The sequence below is a fragment of the Papaver somniferum genome, chromosome 3 (assembly GCF_003573695.1).
Source record: "Papaver somniferum cultivar HN1 chromosome 3, ASM357369v1, whole genome shotgun sequence".
Lineage (NCBI taxonomy): Eukaryota > Viridiplantae > Streptophyta > Magnoliopsida > Ranunculales > Papaveraceae > Papaver > Papaver somniferum.
In genome coordinates this window covers 23453145-23473594 of record NC_039360.1, presented here as the reverse complement: position 1 = coordinate 23473594, position 20450 = coordinate 23453145, and the positions used below count along the sequence as shown (strand labels likewise).

At 35.8% G+C, this 20450-nt stretch overlaps 1 protein-coding gene, 1 long non-coding RNA gene and 1 pseudogene across 2 annotated transcripts; 1 reads left to right on the top strand and 2 right to left on the bottom strand.

Annotated features, from left to right (window-relative positions):
* Positions 1-1212: 1212 nt before the first annotated feature.
* Positions 1213-2426, bottom strand: LOC113359156 (1-aminocyclopropane-1-carboxylate oxidase homolog 1-like). The gene is made up of 2 exons (XM_026602833.1): positions 1581-2426; positions 1213-1455 (listed from the first exon to the last, which is right to left on the bottom strand). Exons 1-2 carry the CDS (start codon positions 2424-2426, stop codon positions 1213-1215), a joined length of 1089 nt encoding a protein of 362 aa, XP_026458618.1.
* Positions 2427-7231: 4805 nt separating this feature from the next.
* LOC113355571 lies at positions 7232-9403 on the top strand. Its single transcript, XR_003362485.1, has 5 exons — positions 7232-7518; positions 7601-7662; positions 8198-8549; positions 8657-8772; positions 9028-9403. It is a non-coding gene; the product is annotated as an uncharacterized LOC113355571 (long non-coding RNA).
* Positions 9404-10369: 966 nt separating this feature from the next.
* LOC113359155 lies at positions 10370-11583 on the bottom strand (annotated as a pseudogene).
* Positions 11584-20450: the final 8867 nt, after the last annotated feature.

Below are 20450 nucleotides of genomic sequence, written 5' to 3'. Positions count from 1 at the left end.
AATGAGATTGAAAAACCAGTAGAAATCTCCACATCGACCGAAACATATAAGGAAGAGAATCCTCAGAATATGTTAATTTCCTTACATATGTCACTTATATTATGGTACGTATTAACCACTATCATGTAAGAAAAAAATTTGTTTTCCTATTTAATGAAAATTTTCTAATATTATGTGTCTATACGGACGTGTCATCCAGAATCCAGATTATAGAGCTGCCATTTTTATAGCTGACGTACACTCTATTGGAGATGGACTAATGACTTTAATTGGCTCTGTGTGTACGTAGTATTACAACTATGCAGTCCTAAATAATTTGGGCTTCTACTCCCAATTAGTTTGCATGTTTGCATTAAAAAAAAAAAATGTAGTAGTTTGCATGTGGATGTTAATCTTGATATGATCCCAATGTAATCCCAGCTGCCGGAGTAGTTCCATTTTGCACTAAATCTCAACGCATGATCGTCAAGCATCTACAGACTATACATTATAGTCAAATGATCATTTGGTAGTAATTTAATGTTTCTTTTAAAAAAGGAGTTTGGTAGAAAAGTTCTGCAAATGTGAGAAAAAAAGAGAGAGGATAAACTCTAATAACAGAACCTCTTGAACTGAATCGAAGGAATCTGTCCAGTTATAAAGCAGACTCCCGATGAACTCGAAATGGAGGATGTGGATGGTCTCAATTTTTCCTTGTAGCTCACAGGTCGCTTTCGCTATACATGGCCCTAGAAATGACTCCAATTGGCTGTCTATTAAGCTTGTGTTGTAGGTCGTCTTAAATGTTAACTCTGAAGCATTACGGCCGCTATAAGGTCATTTTGTAGAAAAAGTTAAGCAAGGACTAGAAAGTAGAATCCTCTAGTAAGTCGAGTAGCATAGTTAGATTAGCTAAATAATGAGATTCTTCGGCTAAGATGGAGATGCACTTTTCCCAACTGTGGCATGCAGCTGTTCATGTGAACCATACATGGTCACCAAACACACAATTGAGGGCTATATACACATACCGTGGCGTGGAATAATTCATAACAGCCCCAAGAAACACAAAGATATTAATACAATCTCATTCTCCACAATAACGAAAATCTGTGTGCCAACTAATAGAAAAGGACAGAAGACCCAAAACAATATGCAATAGTCAGGAGCACAAAAAGAATAAAAAGAGATAACCTCCCATAATCAAAATAACAGTTTAACCATTAGCTAGCTTCAGACCTTGAAATGGTTTAGAGCAGATTCACCACCAAGCCCTTTAGAAAGGAAATGCTCGGTGTATTCTTTAAATGTAGTATCTCTGTATACACGCGGATTTTCTTCAGAGAATAACTCCTTTATAGGGCCATACAACCTTGTGTTATTTGGTTTGAAAAAACATGGAACTGATGCTCTTGTTTCAATGCGGTTAGCAAGAACACGATGCTCCACGCTCTTAAATTTGTCATTACTGATAAGCTGCTCTAAAGAAAAAAAAAACAGAATTAATATAATGTGTGTCGACAGTAAATGATGAGTAATCACAGAATCTGTTAGGGTTCATAAACAAAAAGAAAACAAAATTTGTCAGGGAAAAAAATTACCTGTAGGAAATCACCAATATTTACTATTAAAGAACCAGGGATAGGCTTCACATTAACCCAGTGATTTTGGTGAAGAATTTGCAGTCCACCAATATGATCTTGGAGAAGAATAGTGAAGAATATTGGGTCTACATGCTTCTTCGTGCCTAAGGTTAGTTCAGGTTCAGGGCATGCTGGATAATAGTTACCATTAATGGTCAAACATTGGTTACATTCAATGCTTTTGAGGTGGTTCTTGCTTAGCCCAAGAGCCTCTGAAAATAATTCAGTAAGAGTATCTCCTAGATTTATGATACGTTTCCCATAATCGAGCATTGTGTCCCTGCAACTGTCCGGCAACTCTTGGGGATCAATAGGGTCAGGACTTAAAAATTGACATCGAAAGGTATCCCTCCAATCAGCAGATTTTCCTTTGTAAAGATCAAGAATGATGTTGCATTGCACTTTTGTACTGCCGTCTTTTGCGTAGAACTGTTTTTTCACTTCCAGATCTTGTTCATGGAATTTATGAACTCCTGCTATCATTTCCTTGGTCAAACTTAGAGGGATTCCATGATTTGACAATTGGAAAAAACCCCAAGTCTTTGATGCGCACCTTACTTCATTGATAATATCCTTATGACGCTGATCCAAGCAATCCAAGTCTATCATGGGAACCTCAATACTCTCATCATGAACGGGTAAATCTTTTGCTTGATCATCTAGATCATCTGGTGTCCGAATAAACATTTGGGGGATTTTTTTAATTCCGGCATCAACTAGTCCTTTGACACCAGCTTTTGTGTCATTGAAAGCCTTCAACTCGTTAAAGTTACGATCATTAGGGGAAACTCCAGAAATCTCCATTCTGACGAAACAATACAAGTACCATTAGTTGTATGAATCAATATGAATCAAACAATGCATAGTTACAGAAGTACACAAGTAATACGCAGTAAGTATGCATTATCAATGTTGCAACAGTAATTGTTGTTTTAACAAAATAAACAGTTGGAGAAAATCACAACATAGGCATAAGTAATAAACAAGCATACGCATGGAGCGAATAACATAGGTTTAGCTACGCACTCGTCTCATTAAATAGAATAAGAACAACTTACAAGACTTTAAAGGACTTCCTCCTCTACTGTGGGTATCACTACCTCCAGAGACAATACAGACTTAAAAGACAGGAACTGAATCGAAATCCTCACAAAGGAAAAGAATAAAACTCACTTAATTCTTTTCTCTGATCAGAATAGTAAACTAGTCACTGTTATTTCTTTTCTTTAGATATCGGTCCAAAAGTTATTTTCAAAACTTTTCCTCCATTATTCTTCTCCAAATCCTGTACCAATAACTATATCTCTTTCCAAAGAAAACAAAATATTCCATATATATATATATATATATATATATATATATATATATATGGAAAAGCAATATATACTGTTAACAAACTTTTCTGACATTCTTACTTTACTTTACTTAAATAAATTAAGGAAGGGAGAAAGAAAGAAATCCTCCATGCAGCTAGCGACAACTCTGATGGTGACGAGGAGGGTCTGGTTCCATAATCCAGTAGAAAGCGGCTAAACGAAAAAACTCTACTGAACTGATTCGGATTCTTATTCTTTGTACACGTAAAATAATACTCCCTCCGTTTCACGAAGACTACCTTTAGTTGCTTACCTATTTTATTTTAATAAAAATGATAATAATAAAGACTATCCAACATTATTGTGAGAATTATAAACACGAAATATAAAAGGAAAATTTAAAAGATATCGAATTTATGGAGTATAAATTTTATAAGGAATTTAATTTTTAGAATTAAATATATATTTTCTTAAAAGGAATGAATGATATATTTGTTTTCTTAATTATACTAATTTCTTTAATATTTTAGATTGGGTCACGCTAAAAATGGATTTATGAATATAAAGAATTCAAGGATATATTAGAGAGTTCATTGAAAAAATATGACTATAAACAGAAGCTGGACACAATTTCGAAACTGATGAAAAAGGAATAGAGGACGGTCTTTCAGAAATAGAAGGAGTAACCAAATGTTGAAGATGATGAACACAGATGGTCAATTTTTTTTTTTTTGGCTATATAACGTATACGGTCAACATTCCACAACAGTCAATTTCACCAATTCATGTCCAAAGCCTACAACATGCACTTAGAAGTTCAAAACACCGAATTAAGCCGTATTTTCCCATAACAGCCAACTCCGCGGGTACATCTAAAAATTCAGAAAATGATAAAAAATTAATTAAATTCCGAAAATGATAGAAAAAAAATTAATGCAACTTAGATACTACTAGCAAAATATAAAAAGAATGAGACTGAAAACAATTTAAAAATGTGTTTATTAGAACCACTCTTGGTCGAATTGTAAGGCGAAAACTTCTCCACTGATATAAACTTTCGAATTTTTCGATTTCTATTATGGTAGATATGCTAAGTTTTCTTATATAGTCGGACAAAGTGTGTAATGAAAAAATTTCTAAAAATTGCTCTTTTTATCTTTTGCATTTAGATTTTGCAAATAAGAACATACATGTTTTTGTAGGACATAATGGATATATAATATATAGCTTATCTGGTAGCCATACCCAGCACTTTAAGGTAATTTCCAAATTTTTGATATGTAAGTCGGCTATCCATTGAAAGTCATATTTTTCAACCTTCTTTTTGGAAAGTGTTGTGGTGGAATCTAAGACATGAACAATGGGGACGTTAACGACTCTATTGCGAACGGGTGCACTCATACCCTTGGAATCTGACTAAGCTCTTCTTCTGTGTCGGGACGTTGGCTTCCACCAACAGTGAACTATTAAGGATTGCATCCCGCGCATATTTGACATTATAGCCTGAAACTAATTTAGCTTTCGCTTTCTGGGAGATCGGAGCTCGAGAAAGTTCGGCTTCCACTGCTAGGAATCAATCATTGCCTGCATAACCACAAATCGAAAAATAACTAAAATGGATTGAAAATCGGTCCCCAAGCAATTACTTAGTGGAAAAGGAAGTGATCGAACTATGGCAATCAGAAGGTGGGTTTGGAAGCAGCCATCCTTTGAAGAAAGCGTGATAGCTCACTGGTATAGATCAATGACACCGAAAATGTATTGGGGCTCAACTGAGTCATCGAAACATAAAACATTGAATCAAGTGTTAGTAGCGGGACGTTCTGTCAATCGGTGAAGGTTTTTGGTGACAAGATTTGGAGATATCAGAAGTGAAAATGCTGACACGAGTAATGAGAAATCCTGTAATATTGCGATCTGAGTCCGGTAGGATCCCTTTTTTCAAGCAAAGCTTTTCGGAATCGAACTTAGAGATCCTGAGATAGGGAAAGAAGATGATACTCTCGGTTGACTTACTCATTTCCCGCATATTTTCCAGCTCGAGTCATAATTATAGACTATGGATGTTTTCAGCCTATTTTCCATTCACGAGCCTCATGGCCCGCCCAATCCCCGTCACTCTCAAGAGCCTGTATCATTTGGATGATATCCACTTTGCATTCCAAGAAATCTTGTGCATTAGATTTATAGGAAATCAAGTTGAATAATCATGGCTTAGTTTGTGTAAACCAATTATCTGCTACGCACGGAAACACAATTTTTGTTTAACATTTTATATATTTCTCTTTCGGAAATGATAGATTGGCCGAGAAAATCAGCCGAGATTTTCTACCGACTGAAGTAGAGAATTGGATCCACTCTGCCCTATTCCTAATCCAAGTGATAGAAGGCTTTCATTTCATCCATTTGTATCCCTTTCGGGAGATTTCTGAGGAGAAACCTCAGTTGGCGTAGCATCTCCCTTTCTCTTTTTACCTTTTGTATTTTAAGCCAGATGACACACACTCCCAATTAAAACCAAATCTAACCACACAATTCAGTTTGGTATAAACTCAACCCCGCCAAACAATATGTATCATAAACATAGTGGTTGCCATACTCCTTCTTGGTTTAGTACTTTGGCAGCGCCATCAATGGGTCCGGGTCCTCTCGAATATCACTGGACATGAACCTTACTTATAAAAGTTGGGTCTGGTTCCTAAATTAATTGAGAACCGGACCCGCCCGATACACGTTGGGTATTAGGAAAACTACAAAGAAAAAACCCCTCAAAAACCTAATATCTTTCTCTTTTTGGCTTCAATATTTTGGTTCGGGTAGGTATATTTTTTATAGATTAGGTACTGCTATTCAAAAAGGTGTTGGAGCCCAGCTTGTTGCCAGCTTGCCAACCAAAAGTTTGTAATTTCATTCTTATCCATGATAAAATCCTTTATTAATGAACTAATAAAGATTAAATGTAAGAAAAAAATAAAAAGTGAAAAAAGATTCAATATCAAAACTAGCAAAATACTTATCATTTTGCTAAAAACATGAATAATCGCGCACTCGATATGTATCAGCCATTTAGATTCGAATCCAATCGGGTAACTACCCGCTGATTCCTATATTGTTAATGGATCCAACTTAAGGGCCCAGAACCGGATCCGAGTCGGCCGGGTCCGGGTACATATTGACAGTCCTTTAGCACTGTAGTGCTTGCTCTAATGACCCTCGAGAACTGCGTGTGTGTTTTTCTTTCTCTAGTCTACTGTTACAGCTTTACTCACAGTACAAACCTTTCGCTCTAATTGCAGCAAATAACCTTTGATTTTCTTAATCAGAAGGCATTCAAATGTGGTCATACATGCACATGAACATCTTTCTCTTTGCGGTTAGGGTTTTGGCCATTCGGTAAATGACTGTGTTTTTAAACACCTTTCTTAATGCTCATTGGCAAGGTTTTTGCAGCAACTGAAAAAATTGATGGGCATTTTCTTAACTGATTTTGGGGCAGAAGTGATTTGGTAGAGGAGTTTACTTTCATACTGGGATTCTATTCTGATAAATTAGTAAATTGAGTGAGTTTCACTTTCACATGAGATTAAAGAGGAGGATCATAGGGTTGAGCAGCTGAGAAAGTTAAATCATGTACAAAAATCAACGGAGATATTGCGTGCCGTTTAGTAATTTTGTTGGAGAAATAATTTTTCACAAAATTGGTTAAAAAGACCAAAATCAACAATTACTGGGTGAAAAGGACATTTAGATTTTGATAATCTTTAAATGGACAAAAATGTAAAAATAGTCAGGATGTAAACAGTTTCATCCTACCCATTTTTAAATACTTTTTCTTATTTTTAATTTACATCAGGATGCATCCAGTTTCATCCTTGCTATTTTTTAAGTTTAAGTCAGGATGAATCCAGTTTCATCCTTACTATTATTTTGGTGTCCATTTCACCCATAATAATTTTTACTCGTCCATTTGAACATGTTTTAAAAATATTTGGACAAATAAATCATTTTCCGATAATTTTTGGTTGTCTAATTTAGACCCAACTTTGTGCAGTAATTCTTTGTTATTTCTTGCCTATTTCGTGTAGCAGATTCAAAAGAAGCCTACGATTGAGGATGAGATGCAACATCAATCAAGAATATGGCAACATTCACTAGTGGAAAACAGGATTTTTAAGTCTGTTTGCGTTTTATAAAAATACCTTCCATCGGGTTTCTTTATAATCGGAGCTTAATCTAGTAAATAAAACGAGCTTCTAGAAGGAGTACAATTAAGACTTCCGTAGAAACTAGTTTCCGTGGTCCTAGTTTTCCAGGCCAGCGTACCGCACCCACATCTCTCTGCTCTTATCTTTAACAAACCCTAAGAGAGTCCATCTTTGTTTTCATCTCTCACTATGTTGTTTCTCAGACAACAAATTTCACAAAACGAATAATCTACAAAGAACAAAAATCGTTCAATCTTAACTCTCCATCTGTGATCTCAGAAGAGAAAGACAAACCCTAGAAGGCTAGAACCCACTGAACCAAATCAATCTACTCACCTAATAGATCTGTCATTGGGGCCTTCTTCTTTTTTGAAGGTTACTAATAAACGAATTTTCCGTTTCTGATATTTATTTTATGATTGTCACCATCTAATTTTGAATTTTTTGGGTTTTGTAGTGAACAACATATTTTAATTTTTCGGGTGTTGAGGATAATTTTGATACTATTACTTCTGTAAGGTATATAATCATTATTACTTTTTCTGATTTTAATTTCTCAAATTAGGGTGTCTTTAATTTATCTTTTTTTTTTTTTGCCTATTTAGACTTTAGAGTTTAGATGTGTGGATCTGGATATTTTTGATTGACTTTAAGTGTTCATTCGTTTAGTAGTTATTCGATTTTTGTACGGGTGTTCTGTTTTACTCCTCTAAGTTATATGTTTTCTTGAATAGATTAAAGCTCTGCTTGTATGGGATTTCCTGTCATTTTCTTTGTATGTTATTGTTATTGTGTTGGTGTTTTTGTTGGGTTTGGTTGTGGATGTATGTTTATAATCTAGTGGTGGTAAATGTTTTCCTGTTCTGTTTGATGATTGTTGTTTCTTTTTCTCAAGTTTTTTCTCTTTCCCAAAAATATTTTAACTATCTGTATTTTGGACTTTGATTAGCCTGCAGTCTTGTTGGTTAGAACGAACGAATGATTTAGATTTTCATTGATTTTGATTCCGTATATGCTTCTAATTGTTGGGTCTCTATGTGATTCGTGTTTGCAGGGGACAATTGGTTATAAAAGGGGTTGGAAACATTTTACAAAGGACACATTTGGACCAAGACAATCCTGCACTCTACTTGCTTGATAAAAATTCAGAGAGGCGATTTTTAAATTTTATCTAACCTTCCATCCACCACCGTCACCACTTCATTCACATCATGTACACCTCTCGACCTGAGAACTTCTCCTCCCCTGTTTGTGAAAACACTAAAAAACTCACAGCTGAATTCAGCTGTCACCACCATAGAGTCCACTTTCACAGACCACCAACACCTCCACCAATCTATCACCAATTCCTTCACACCTTCACGAATAAAATTTCGTATACTTGAGGTCCCAATGTCACATGGGTGGTATGTTATTTTCCTTAAGTTTGTTTAGAATTTTTTAAAATTACCAGAATTTTTGTTTTGTTTGTGGTTTGAAATTAGCTTATACAATGTTGAATGTTTATATCCAGGCCATCAAAATGTTTACCTCTATGAGGAAAATCGCTAAAGATAAGGGTGTTGATCATCTATAAAAAGACAAATGCCTCAAGAGTTCGTCTGTCTACCACATATTTTGTTCCTCAAGGTGTTTTATTACTACTTTTATTTACTTTACTAGCATTTCATTTATATGTTATCATCAAATATTGCCATTAATACATACGAACCCTTCCATAAAAACAAATAGTTTATTGAGGATGTTAAGTACTTTACAAGTCATTAGCTGTGCTTCCAATCGATCAACTGTCTTTGAATTTTAGTGTATTCAGGATGTCTTGTTAATCAACTGTCTTTGAATTTTGCCGAGGAATAGACACAAACTCCTTCTGGTTTCTTGCAGGTGCATCTCAAACCAAAAATATGACGTAATTGAGCATCCGTTCGCCCAATGGATTTCAGAACCACAAGAAGGAAATTTGCTGGTGGGACTTACTCTGACTTGGAGGATTAGTTTAGCATTGCTCGAAAGGCAGAAATGATGGGAAATATGGGTGAAGTCTTGCCTTCAAGTTAGTGTTGATGCTTTCTGTTTGTTGAGCTTCGAATAGGAATATAGGTTAAGCATTTTCAACTTAGTGTTGAAGTTTCAGGTTTGGAACTGAAGGTATTTTAGATAGTTGAAGTTGTAAACCGAATACACTTTTTTAATATAAAATTTTGGATCCAGAGTGATTTATATAATAATTTTGCTTCTAAGTAAAATTTTTTTTTTTGAATTTCTTTTTCATTTCTATCATATTAGATTTTAATTTAAGATTTTGTGATTGGTTCTAGTTTGATATTCAGCTGAATCGGCTATGGATTCAGCTGAATTTTTTCTTTTTTTTTTATGAAATATGATCCAGCAATACGGCTGCTTCTATCAGCCATGTCAATGAACTGTTGATAGCAGTCCTAATCTAATAAGTTTAGGAGTCTCAGGCACAGTCTTTTCAAGAAATAAGACTACAATATTAGGGCTGCCAGAAACAGAATGGTTTAGCTGTTTTAAGTGTCTTTCTGGCAGACTGATTTTTTTGATTTTCCACTTTTGATTGATGTAGTGTAGAGGCTGACATTAAACTGCTGTTGGAATCTGTGGAGGTGCACTCTCTATTCTAACTTTACATTTCAGCTCTTAGCTTGTACTTGGAATCCTTTGTCAGTGTGAAACCCAAAGATGCTTGTGTATTTAAATTGATGTATATGACTTAATTGCTCTTGCCTCTTGTAACTGCTAAGCAACTGTTAAATATAAACACAATTAAACCATCAGAGGAAGCACGCATTGCTTTCATGACATCCTCTCATACTATGCGTACATAGAAGAATAGGAAAAGTAGTCCATGGCCTTACACATGTTACCTAGATATTTTTACAGATATAGTGTGGGCATCCGACTCACTATTTGGGCTAGAGTGGAGTGGTCTTAAGCAGTGTAGAATGGATTACCTAAGATGTCATTTCCCATGTGGGATAATTATCAACAGGATTCAATGTATAACTGGTATTTTAAGTTGTTCACATGTAAAATTGAGGTAGTCTTCTATCTGATTTCGGCAATAATTTCAAGGCTCTTACGGTAAAACTCATGTAAATGTGTTAAAAGTTCTGCATGGAGTTTAAGATAACTTTTGGTAGATAATCTTCTATGTTTGTGCTTAATAAGTTGAGAGGAATATTGCTTATGTGCACATCAGTAGTTATTTACAAACAACAGCGCGGTGAAGAACGCTCGGGTATCTGCCGTTGGAAAGAATGTGAAGGAGATCTCCTATATTAACAACTAATGCACCGCTGATTGGAGGTACAGTAATCCATTTTTCACCATCTCTTGTAACTTGTAGACCACTCGCGCTATTTTGGTAGAGAATAGTAAGAAGGGTCGAGTCAGTGTGAGCTGCTAATCCCATGGCTCTGTCAGGTTCCGGGCAGGCTGGGTAGGAGTTCAACTGTAAAGCACCACATGCGTCTTTGAATTTGCATTCTGGCCCAGCCCATTGTAGATCTTCCTTGTTTATGCCTAATGAGCCAAGCATTAACCACATGAGTCTCCCAGCAAGCAATTTCATCTCTTTCTCATATTCTTCCATTACTTCACTGCATATAAAGATCAAGTTTATTATTAGTTTCAGAAGACGTAACCACTTCACAGAAAAGCATCATCTGGACCATTTTTATGCAGACACACCCGTAGGGTGGTGTAACTATTGTAAACTCTCACAGAGCAAACATGCACGAAAAACTGCAGTTTCTTAAGCATCATGTGGCACCCATGTACGTACAATATGATCAAGGAAGAGTAAAACGATGGATCATTTACCAGAAGTTGATATAATCCTCAGGCCAAAGTCGACGAGCATGGTCAACCGCAGAGCCAGCAATGGTGAATCCTTCAGACCACATAAGTTTCGGGAGGAAAGATGATATTCGAGCAACACCATAGCCTGAAATACCGTCAGGGGAACGAGCAGCTTTGAGTTTCTGTTGAGGAAGTGAGAACAGCCTTTTCCTTCAGTTTGGGCCTTTTCTAACAGGTTCATTGGAACTCCATGATTAGTAATTTGAAACACTCCCCACGATTCGCATGCGCTGCCAATCTGCCCCTTCAACGAGCTGATTGGGTCAGAAAGATCGATAATTGGAGCCGATGATTCTACATCAAAGCCATTATCTGCCTGGGATGAATCGTCGTCAAGGATAGGTGGCCAAGTATAAGAGTCTGGTACTTCTTTTGCTGAACTGAAATCAATGTGGTTTTGATTAAGATGAACTGGATGGTTTATGAAGGCATCCGAAAGTGTTGCATGCATTTTACCACCAGTAGTTGTTGATACAAATAATACTTAGAATTATAATTGAAACAAAAAACTGATGCTAATTTGAAAATTGGGAATGAAGGGTATACTCTTAAGAAGATAATATATCTGTTTTGAAAGATTGATGAAGCAAGAAGAAGAAAAGTGTTTTGAGTGATTCTGCAATGAGATGATGAGTTTATATAGGGCAATAGAGGGGGAGAGGTTGTGGAAGACTGGAGGTAATGGTAGCGTAAGAGGTAGACTGTATTTCCTTGCCAATTCAGTTGTGGCCTGTATTTTTTTTTTTCTGGTGAATTATATACTTGGTTCCAGATAACTTCCAGCAGGATAATTCCTATAAGTGTATTCTGGTGAACACACATTCTAAATTTGAACTGTAGATGTTACATATACTATTCATCATTATGAGAATGAAATGAAACAAACTAATAGGGTACCTAACCGCGTTTTCTGGATGTGATGGTGATTCTCACTTGTTACCAAGCCTTGATGGTTTAGGATTCATTTTCATTATATATATATATATTTTTTTGTGTCTTCTGTTTTCTTATAACAAGCGTCTTGAATCTTGATATGCCATGTGTCTTATGCATGTAGCTAGCAAAGACCAAGACTAATAGTTTTTTCCCAGTTCCCACACACAAAAAAAAAAACTTTTGATACTAAAAGGAGAAGACAAGGATGTTGGATGGGTGCACTACAGATTCTTAAGGTTTGGCAAGCACTGTAAGGATAATCTGGTACCAAAGTGGGGATAATTGTTTTGTGTTGTGGTTTGCATGAAGGGGGGCTTTTGTTTTCTAAAAATGGCTCCAGTTTATTTCACACACACAACCATGCTGTATATGATATGGGGTCACAAAAATTCTAGGTTGTGGAGCCAACTTGCAAAGCCACTTTGGGTTATCCACCTCTTGGACGGAGCAATCGATCATTTTACTGACCTCAGTTAAGCACCGTGCCATTAAAATTTAAAAAAATTACTACATCCGTTTCTAAAAAATAGGCTTGTTTGATTTTTACAAAAATTAAAAAAACTAATCATTGGAGCCGCTTTTCCATGTTTTTCTTAATCTATTCTTTGGTCACTCATCTATTATTAAAGAAAGAGGAGAGAGAAGTGGTCCCCTTTTTATATTATGAGAAAAAATGGAGAAAGAGAAGTGGTCCCCTTTTTATATTATGAGAGAAATTGGAGAGAAAGAAGTGGTCCCTTTATGGGTATAGTAGTAAAATCATAACATTTGACTTTCCAAATATAGAAACAAGCCTATTTTTTTGACATATCCAAAAAAAAAAAACCTGCCTATTTTTTAGAAACGGAAGGAGTATGAAATTTATCACCAAAATTTGGGACCATTTTGTATTAATCAAATTCTTTTTCACGACTCCATGGGCATCATATGTGACATATCCACGTGAAATTGTAACTTAATCCTTTATCAATAAATACATGCTTCAAAAAAAGTGCAAAATTAATAGAATTCACTTTCTCATTGGTAACACATTTTTGTTCATATTTTTTACTTAATACAACTTTATAATAATATTACTGTTTTTGTGCACAAGGACTAGTGCATTAATGAAAATAGAAGTGTTAGTAAAATCTTCTTGCCCGTATTAAATTTAGTTTCTTAATTTTGAGCATACCCCAGCAGGCCTTATATGACCTGAGATCTATTGAACAAGCCTCATCTAAGGAGCATGCCTTCCTCTCAGCTTTTTAGACATGCTCACGGCTAGCAACTTGAGTCTGAGTTACATGTACATCTAAAAACATGTATAAACCTCCTAGGGATCCACATGTGCATCAGAGAGACTCGCAAGCATATAAATAGTTATCACAAGTCGGACACACAAGGTTGAGGCTCCTCCTCAGCTCGTCTCGTGTTGTGCACATAATTTCTGAAGTATTCCTCACTTTTCACGTGATTCATTCTAGTCATAGCCCACTAATACATCAGTACAAGAGTTGACTCAGCAACACAATGGGGGGACAAAAATTAGGGTTTCGGTCTGGAGGTCTACCGAATGTATGAGAAATGTCCATTTGTATTTATCACCGCTAAAGAAAATAGCTGGTCGAGATACTATAGAAATCTAAGGATAAAGCTCAATACAACTTGTCTTTAGTTATTCATTTAATCAAAGAAGAGTGCTCCTCATTGCAAGTAATACTTGTCTCACCAATTTAAGATCAGAGAGATAAAACTATAAATATGTCATTAATCAGCTCGGCCAAATACATCTCTCAGAGTATTCTTCTGCAAGCCTAAAATCACTTTGATTTCTCTCATTCATCGGCTTCCCTCCCTAAGACCATCCTTAATCCTTTCTCTCATGTGACTAAAGCATCCCTTATACGACTATTAATCTTGGTTTAGACGAGGGATGTTCATAATCAACCTTTGGAAAATTACATCTAAAACCCTCGATATTATTTCTAACCCTTCACCCAAATTTAGGTATCTACATTTTGATGAATACAATGGGAGGTCTGCACTCATTCATTGTTGTAGATCGCGATCATGATCACTTCTGGGAAGGAAGATGATCTTTCAAAAACAAATCCTCATAAAAAAAAATCATGGTGACCTACATTAGTGTGAATTTAATACCAACCTTAGAAAACATTCGATCAGGATGAAAACGATCTCCAAGACAATCAACAAAACATAACAAAACTCATATCCACATCCTGATTTATCTGAAAACACTTGTAGAATGACCGCAAATCTAGATCGAGTTTACTTTTACCAAAGAATGTATACTAAAACTCCTAAGAACATCACATATAAGAGAGATACTCTGTAATCAAACCTACTAATAAGGATGATGCTCACAACGAACGCGAGAAAAATAAAGGAGCATGTATCCTAACTATATCACCACTCACAGTGACCAGATGATACTGGAAACTCAAAGTCTCGAACGAAACATCATCAGGTCAACTGCCCCTCAACCAGATCACAAGGGACTCGGGAAGTTTTGCTTTTAATGTGAGGTAGTTGCGAGAGTGACTCAATTGTGTCAGGGTCCGTCTGGGTGAGTTGAGTTCAGGTCCTCGTTTTTTAGAGAGTTTTTTAATCTAGAAGGGAACATGGTGGATGAAGAGATGGAACACGCTAAGCAGGCGACTCGAGATGCAGAGGCCAAAGTGAAGCAGCTGAACATGAAGCATGAGATTTTCTTTAAGGGCCTCTGTTCTTCAGGGTTGATTTTTTTTTTCTCTGGACCTTTTTTATATGCATCTGGTAAAGGAAGGGGACCCTCAAGAGTTCTTTGATTTGTGCAAACCCTAGATGGCTCCGTCTAGTATGCGAATACGTGAAAACCCTAATTAAAATTTGTAATAGGAAGTCCTTCTTGGTGCGATCTTCACTCTGGGAGTTGTAGAAACTTTGTTTGACGTCCGATTTCAGTGGTTGACCCAACTATCAAACAGAGAAGACATGCCTTTCATCTATTAGAGAAAAATTAAGATCTGGAGATTGTTTTTCCGGCGATAAGTCCACGTGAAGTTGAACTCGGAAATATAAGGCTTTTTAGCAGCAATACATTCTAGTGTTATGATCATACTTCTTAGACTGTATTTCGGAATGTCTGCCATTTTAACATGCGGTAGTAGGGACTTAGACGTGCATTTTTCGTCGGGGGTATCTTCAAATTCCCTACCAATTATTTTATCAGGTTAGATGGATGAACTGTGAGCCACGTCTGAATAAAGTAGATGTTAGATCATTGCTCGATTGAACCCACCAAGCGTTGGCATGTCAAGTTTGGTTGTCATATTTTAGTGAATCAAAACTCATGTTAAGAGTCGCTTGATTATGTACTAGAGTCAACTTCGTAGAGGTTAGCATGAAAGTATTAGGATAATGAGACATTACAAGTATTGCGAAGACTTGAAGATGCGAAGAAGCAAGGAGCTACAACGATAACAATCATCCTTCCACTTGAGGTTAGTGATATTTGACTTGAAATGTTTCATTCCCTAGCTATCTTTCAAGTCGTGCATATTGAAAACAAAACTGCGAAGCATATTTGAACTCTAGATAGACATAGTATTAAGGAATACAATACGAGGTTTATTGCTTAACCATTCAACTTTGTAGATAAGACATCGCCATAATCATTTGAATGATATTGTGATTATGTATGGGTATGAGGTGAGGATTTCATCCTATGGAACAATGTTTACATGTGTTCTAAGGAAGTAAGTTCATAAACTTGTTTGTAAATCGAAAAGGAAATCGCCAGGCGTTATTGGTTTTGTTATTCATTGCATATCTTATGAACAACCAATATGTGTGATTGAGCATAACCGTTCACGACTTGTTTGTGTTCTTGGTAGAACTATTCACAAAGGCCTAAGTTATGTATTGGTATGACTTTTATTAGTGAAACTGATCTTAAGTAATCACCTGAGATGGTATGATCGGGTTTGTGATTTTATGTCTGACCAAATATGGGAAAAGGGAACCGATCCTAGTAATAAGTGCAGTACATCACAAAGGGGAACCGATCCTTGTATGAGGTGCAGCAAGGTTTATAGCAGAAAGGGGAACCGATCTTATGAACATGTGCAACACGTTTTTAGGCAAAGGGAAACCGATCCTATGGACATGTGCAACAGATATAAGTTAGATACCATATATATGTGGGGAACCGATCCTAGTACCTAGTCAACCGAATTTTGGAAAGCTAGTGTGGCTATGCACAATACTCACATGGAAGGTAGAACCGAAACTTGTTTTGGTAGAACCGTTAAACCCGTGATTGTGATTGAATGTTATTTGATCAATCGCATAGTTCTTGAAAGTCAGATGAACCAATTCTAAACTTGTTTGGAAGTGTGGCAAATCGGTTTCAAGGTTGTATGTGTGAAAGAGAACTTACAAAGTAAGGATGTCGACATACTTTGAACACGTGCTATGAATGATTATTTCTTTAATTGTTGAAAGTTATTCCTTAATAGCTAAGGGAAGACAATCCCAGGATCGAAACATAAATAAGTTAAGAATATTTTAATTAAGGTTACTAATTTTATTTTGTAGGGAAATAAGAATTAGTAATGTGCATTTACTAATTAGAGATTTTCCGAGAGATTTCGATCATTATTTTTGGATAGAGCATTTCCAGGAATTATGAAAACCGAATTTGTGCTCTTGAGAATATTTTTGGTTTTGGAAAATTCCTTGGTGTCCAAACTTCCTTGTCTATAAATACTTGAAGTTTGCCTTTCTAGCAAACTAATCCTTCGTAACAACAAGCTTCCTCTTTGTTGTGTTGTTACTGGTGTAGCCGCCTATTCGGAGAGGAAAGTAACCTAATTAAGCGAAATCTCTTACGACCGCTCAGTTTAAAGTCTTCATTGGGATTGAGAAGCTCTAGCGTGTACCGTTGGTGGGAAACTAAATAATTAAGGTTTATCTTTTTTTTCATTGATTTGATTGACTAACGGCGGTTGAACTTTGATTGCACCTAGTTTGTTTATGCTTGAGAATCTTCTCTTCTGATATAAGATTCACTCAAACTAGTTCCGAGTTTCGACAGGGATCTTTAGACTGTTGTTAGGTCTAAAGACGATCTTGTGATAATCCATTGTTATTAGACTCCGCTCTGTGCGTGATAGATCAGAAGAGATTCAAGTGATTCTGTGCAGGTTATTATTGAAGATCTAAGAAGATTTGAAGACGAAGAAGATATTGAAGATTTCTGATTTGTGGGTTCATAATCTTTGGTGTGCACAATACTTGTTTCGGTAAAAGAGGATCCAATTAATAATCGGTTTATCCTTGTGATAGATTGGATTGATTAATTGAGTAGATCGGCATCAACACAATTCTTTGGATTAATAGTGTTGTTGGCTTAATCTTAAACGATTACTTCGGTAATTGAACATAAGATAGATCTAAGGACCTGACGAATGAGTTTATGTTAAGATAAACAGAAGAGCCTTTGTCTGATTCATGTCACTTGGTTGAATAAAGTTGATACCAAACAGATTTTTTGTTCCTTTACTGTTTGGAATACGAACTAAAGGAATTGTTCCAAGTACGTGACTTATTTATAAGTTGGAGGCGTGGGAATACAGACGGAACTAGGTGAACTATAGGTTTAGTTGCTTGGTCTCAAATATACTAAGTTAGGTGTAATTTTGTGTAGCGGCTTAATCCTGAGAGTATTCAATTCTGGACAAGGTCCCGGGGTTTTTCTACATTTGCAGTTTCCTAGTTAACAAAATCTTGTTATGTCATTTACTTTATATTTCCACATTATAATTGTTTTATTATAATTAAAGTAAATCGCACAAACGTTAATTCCTATTTACTTGATAAGTGAATCCTATTGTATTTGGTTAAGTCCGAACCTTTTTATCAAGTAAAATACTTCCTTGTTGTATTGTCTTGATCTCATATCCATAGACGATCACACAAAGTGTGAACCGATTAGTTGTATTGTCTCAACTCAGTCCATAGACAATCACTTTCGGAGAAAGGACTTATAGGTAGGAAAAGTTTTAGCTTGAGGTATATTTGGGTACCCTCGCCTTTTCAATTGGTATCAGAGCAGGAAAACACAAAAAGATCTATCAATCTGTGTTTGGTGCGATCCAACCTATAAGAATTGAATCTAATGTATGATCCAGTTAACGTTATGCAAGAGTATGAATACTCAAAATTTGAAAATATTACTACTTCGTTGACTCATGATCCAGGAGTTACGAAAACATTTATGTGTATCTTTTATGAAAGAGAAGATGCTGATAAAGAGTTGGTAAAAATATTAAAGCCTATACAATCTCTGTCTTCTGAAGTACTCATTTTAAAGACAGAGTCAAATCTTCTTAAACGGGAGATCAGAGAAAAAGACATTCAACTGAATTGTCTAGCCAAAGAGAAAATTGATCTCACTGTCAAACTAGAGGCTCTTGGTAAATCTCTTACAGATAAAGAGACACGTCCTATGATTCTAACTAATGATGTTGTTGTGATTTCTTCTGATGAGGAAACTAAAAGTCCTTGCTCGACTTCTACAGACTGTGATAAAACCGGTTTAATCACATCCGAAACAGATAAATATGATGGTAGTTGCCTAAATACATCAAGTTGGAAGAGGATGAGAAAACGACTTCTAGATATACTGATGATCAAATGAAATCTTGTCCAAAGGAAACTTTGAACCGATTCCATGATGGTGATCTTAAGGAATACAATTTTCAGTCACTTGGCATGAAACTTATACTTCTTCAACATACGGTGGTAAACATTTTGAAGGAAGTTTCTTGTCCTAAAAAACTGAAAGATCATTCCTCAGTAGTAAGACAGATGATACCATATCCCGATAAGATCATCTCAAAAGAGTCAGAGGAAAGAGTTGATAACCGCTTTTGGAAAAAGGTTCTTCCTCACCCATATCGAAACAATTCTAGTTTTGATGAGGAACGACTTCAGAAGGAAGGGAAAGAGAGAATTTCTGCCAAAAGAAACAATCAGGAGTTCCCGGTAGTTGTTTCATATAATCATACTAATGTGGATCATAAGGAAGTCCTTAGAATGAGAAAATCTTATGAAAATCTCATTGAAAGAATTAAGAGAGATTTATTTTATCTATCTCTGAGAATTCTCACATTAGTACGTTTTCTCCACATGATCATATCTCTCTAGTTAGAAAAGATCATCGTCTTGGGAGAAAATATTTTGGGCATAAATTCTAGAAGAGAAACATGAACTATGTTTCTGATATTCACTGTAAGCTGGAAAAAGCTTACTCCGGTGCAACTTAGTTGTATCGAAATTTTGCATTCTCATCCCTCTTTGTGCTCTTAATTTTGGATGAGAAAAGCACATAAAAAAAAGGGCACATGTTAATGGTAGTTCCCATTTTCGGTAATAAGAGATATTTATGGAATATCATTTGATTCTACTCTTCAATAAAAAGATAAGTTTGAAAACATATTTGTGTATATTTTCGAAAACCATGTTTCAAAATATCTTCTCTTAGGTTTATTGTCTTTCCTTGATAAGGATGTATCCTATAACTCACAGTGTTACAAGGATTGATAGAAGAAACACGAAAAGTAAGAAACTGTCAACGGTTTGTCCCATATCGAAGAATCAGGAAGATTGTCTCGAGAATCGTGTCTGATCATAACTCTGATAGATCTCGAGAAGAAATAAGTCTCTTTGCGATCGATGATTCAGATTCTACCAAGTGTTTCTCCACAGATGGCATGCATGAAGCTATCCATGGGTTTGATGAACTCATAGGAAGTATTTTTTCCTTGATGCAAGACCGAGATGGACCGAAAGAAAGATTGGAAGAAGCAAAAAGTGAGCTTGCTGACTTGAAGCTTCAAATAGAAGATCTTGTGAAACATAAAGTGGCTGCTGACAAGTCTCTTGAGACATGCTTTAAGAGTTTGAACACTGAAGAGACCTCAGTGAACAACAAGAGCACCACTAGAGATTAAGTTATATGCTGTAATACTTAATCTAGAATAATAGACATCAATTTTTGATTTCTTTCAATGATTGTATTGGTCTATTGTGAATAAAACTATTATGAATAAAATTATTTGATTTATAATTTTTCTTGTGATAGTTTTCGGTTTACATAGCCTGTGCTTTAGTGATTTTATCTTATTTCTATGTATGTTTATGTGATATTTGATTTCGTCTTTACTACCTTAATATTCGATCTCATATACTGTGAACCCTTGTGGTTTGGATGACTTTCTGATTTAGCAGGATTAAGTTCTAGCCCATGTTGGTAGGCTTTATCAAAGAATCATAAGGGGTTCTGGTAGAAACAATATGTGAAAAAGTCACAATATGTTGAATCGGTTTTGGTTTAGCATAAAAGCATATGTGTTTTGACGGTTTTCAACTTTTGTGTGCAATTGTGAAAACCGATTTTCAACCTTTCTCTGGTAAAGGTTGGTTGTTGTTATTCTTTT

Coding starts and splice junctions, on each gene's coding strand:
- LOC113359156 (XM_026602833.1), bottom strand. CDS start 2,426: ATGGAGATTTCTGGAGTTTCCCCTAATGATCGTAACTTTAACGAGTTG. Junction 1,456..1,580: donor ATATTGGTGATTTCCTACAG/GTAATTTTTTTC, acceptor TCTTTAGAGCAG/CTTATCAGTAATGACAAATT.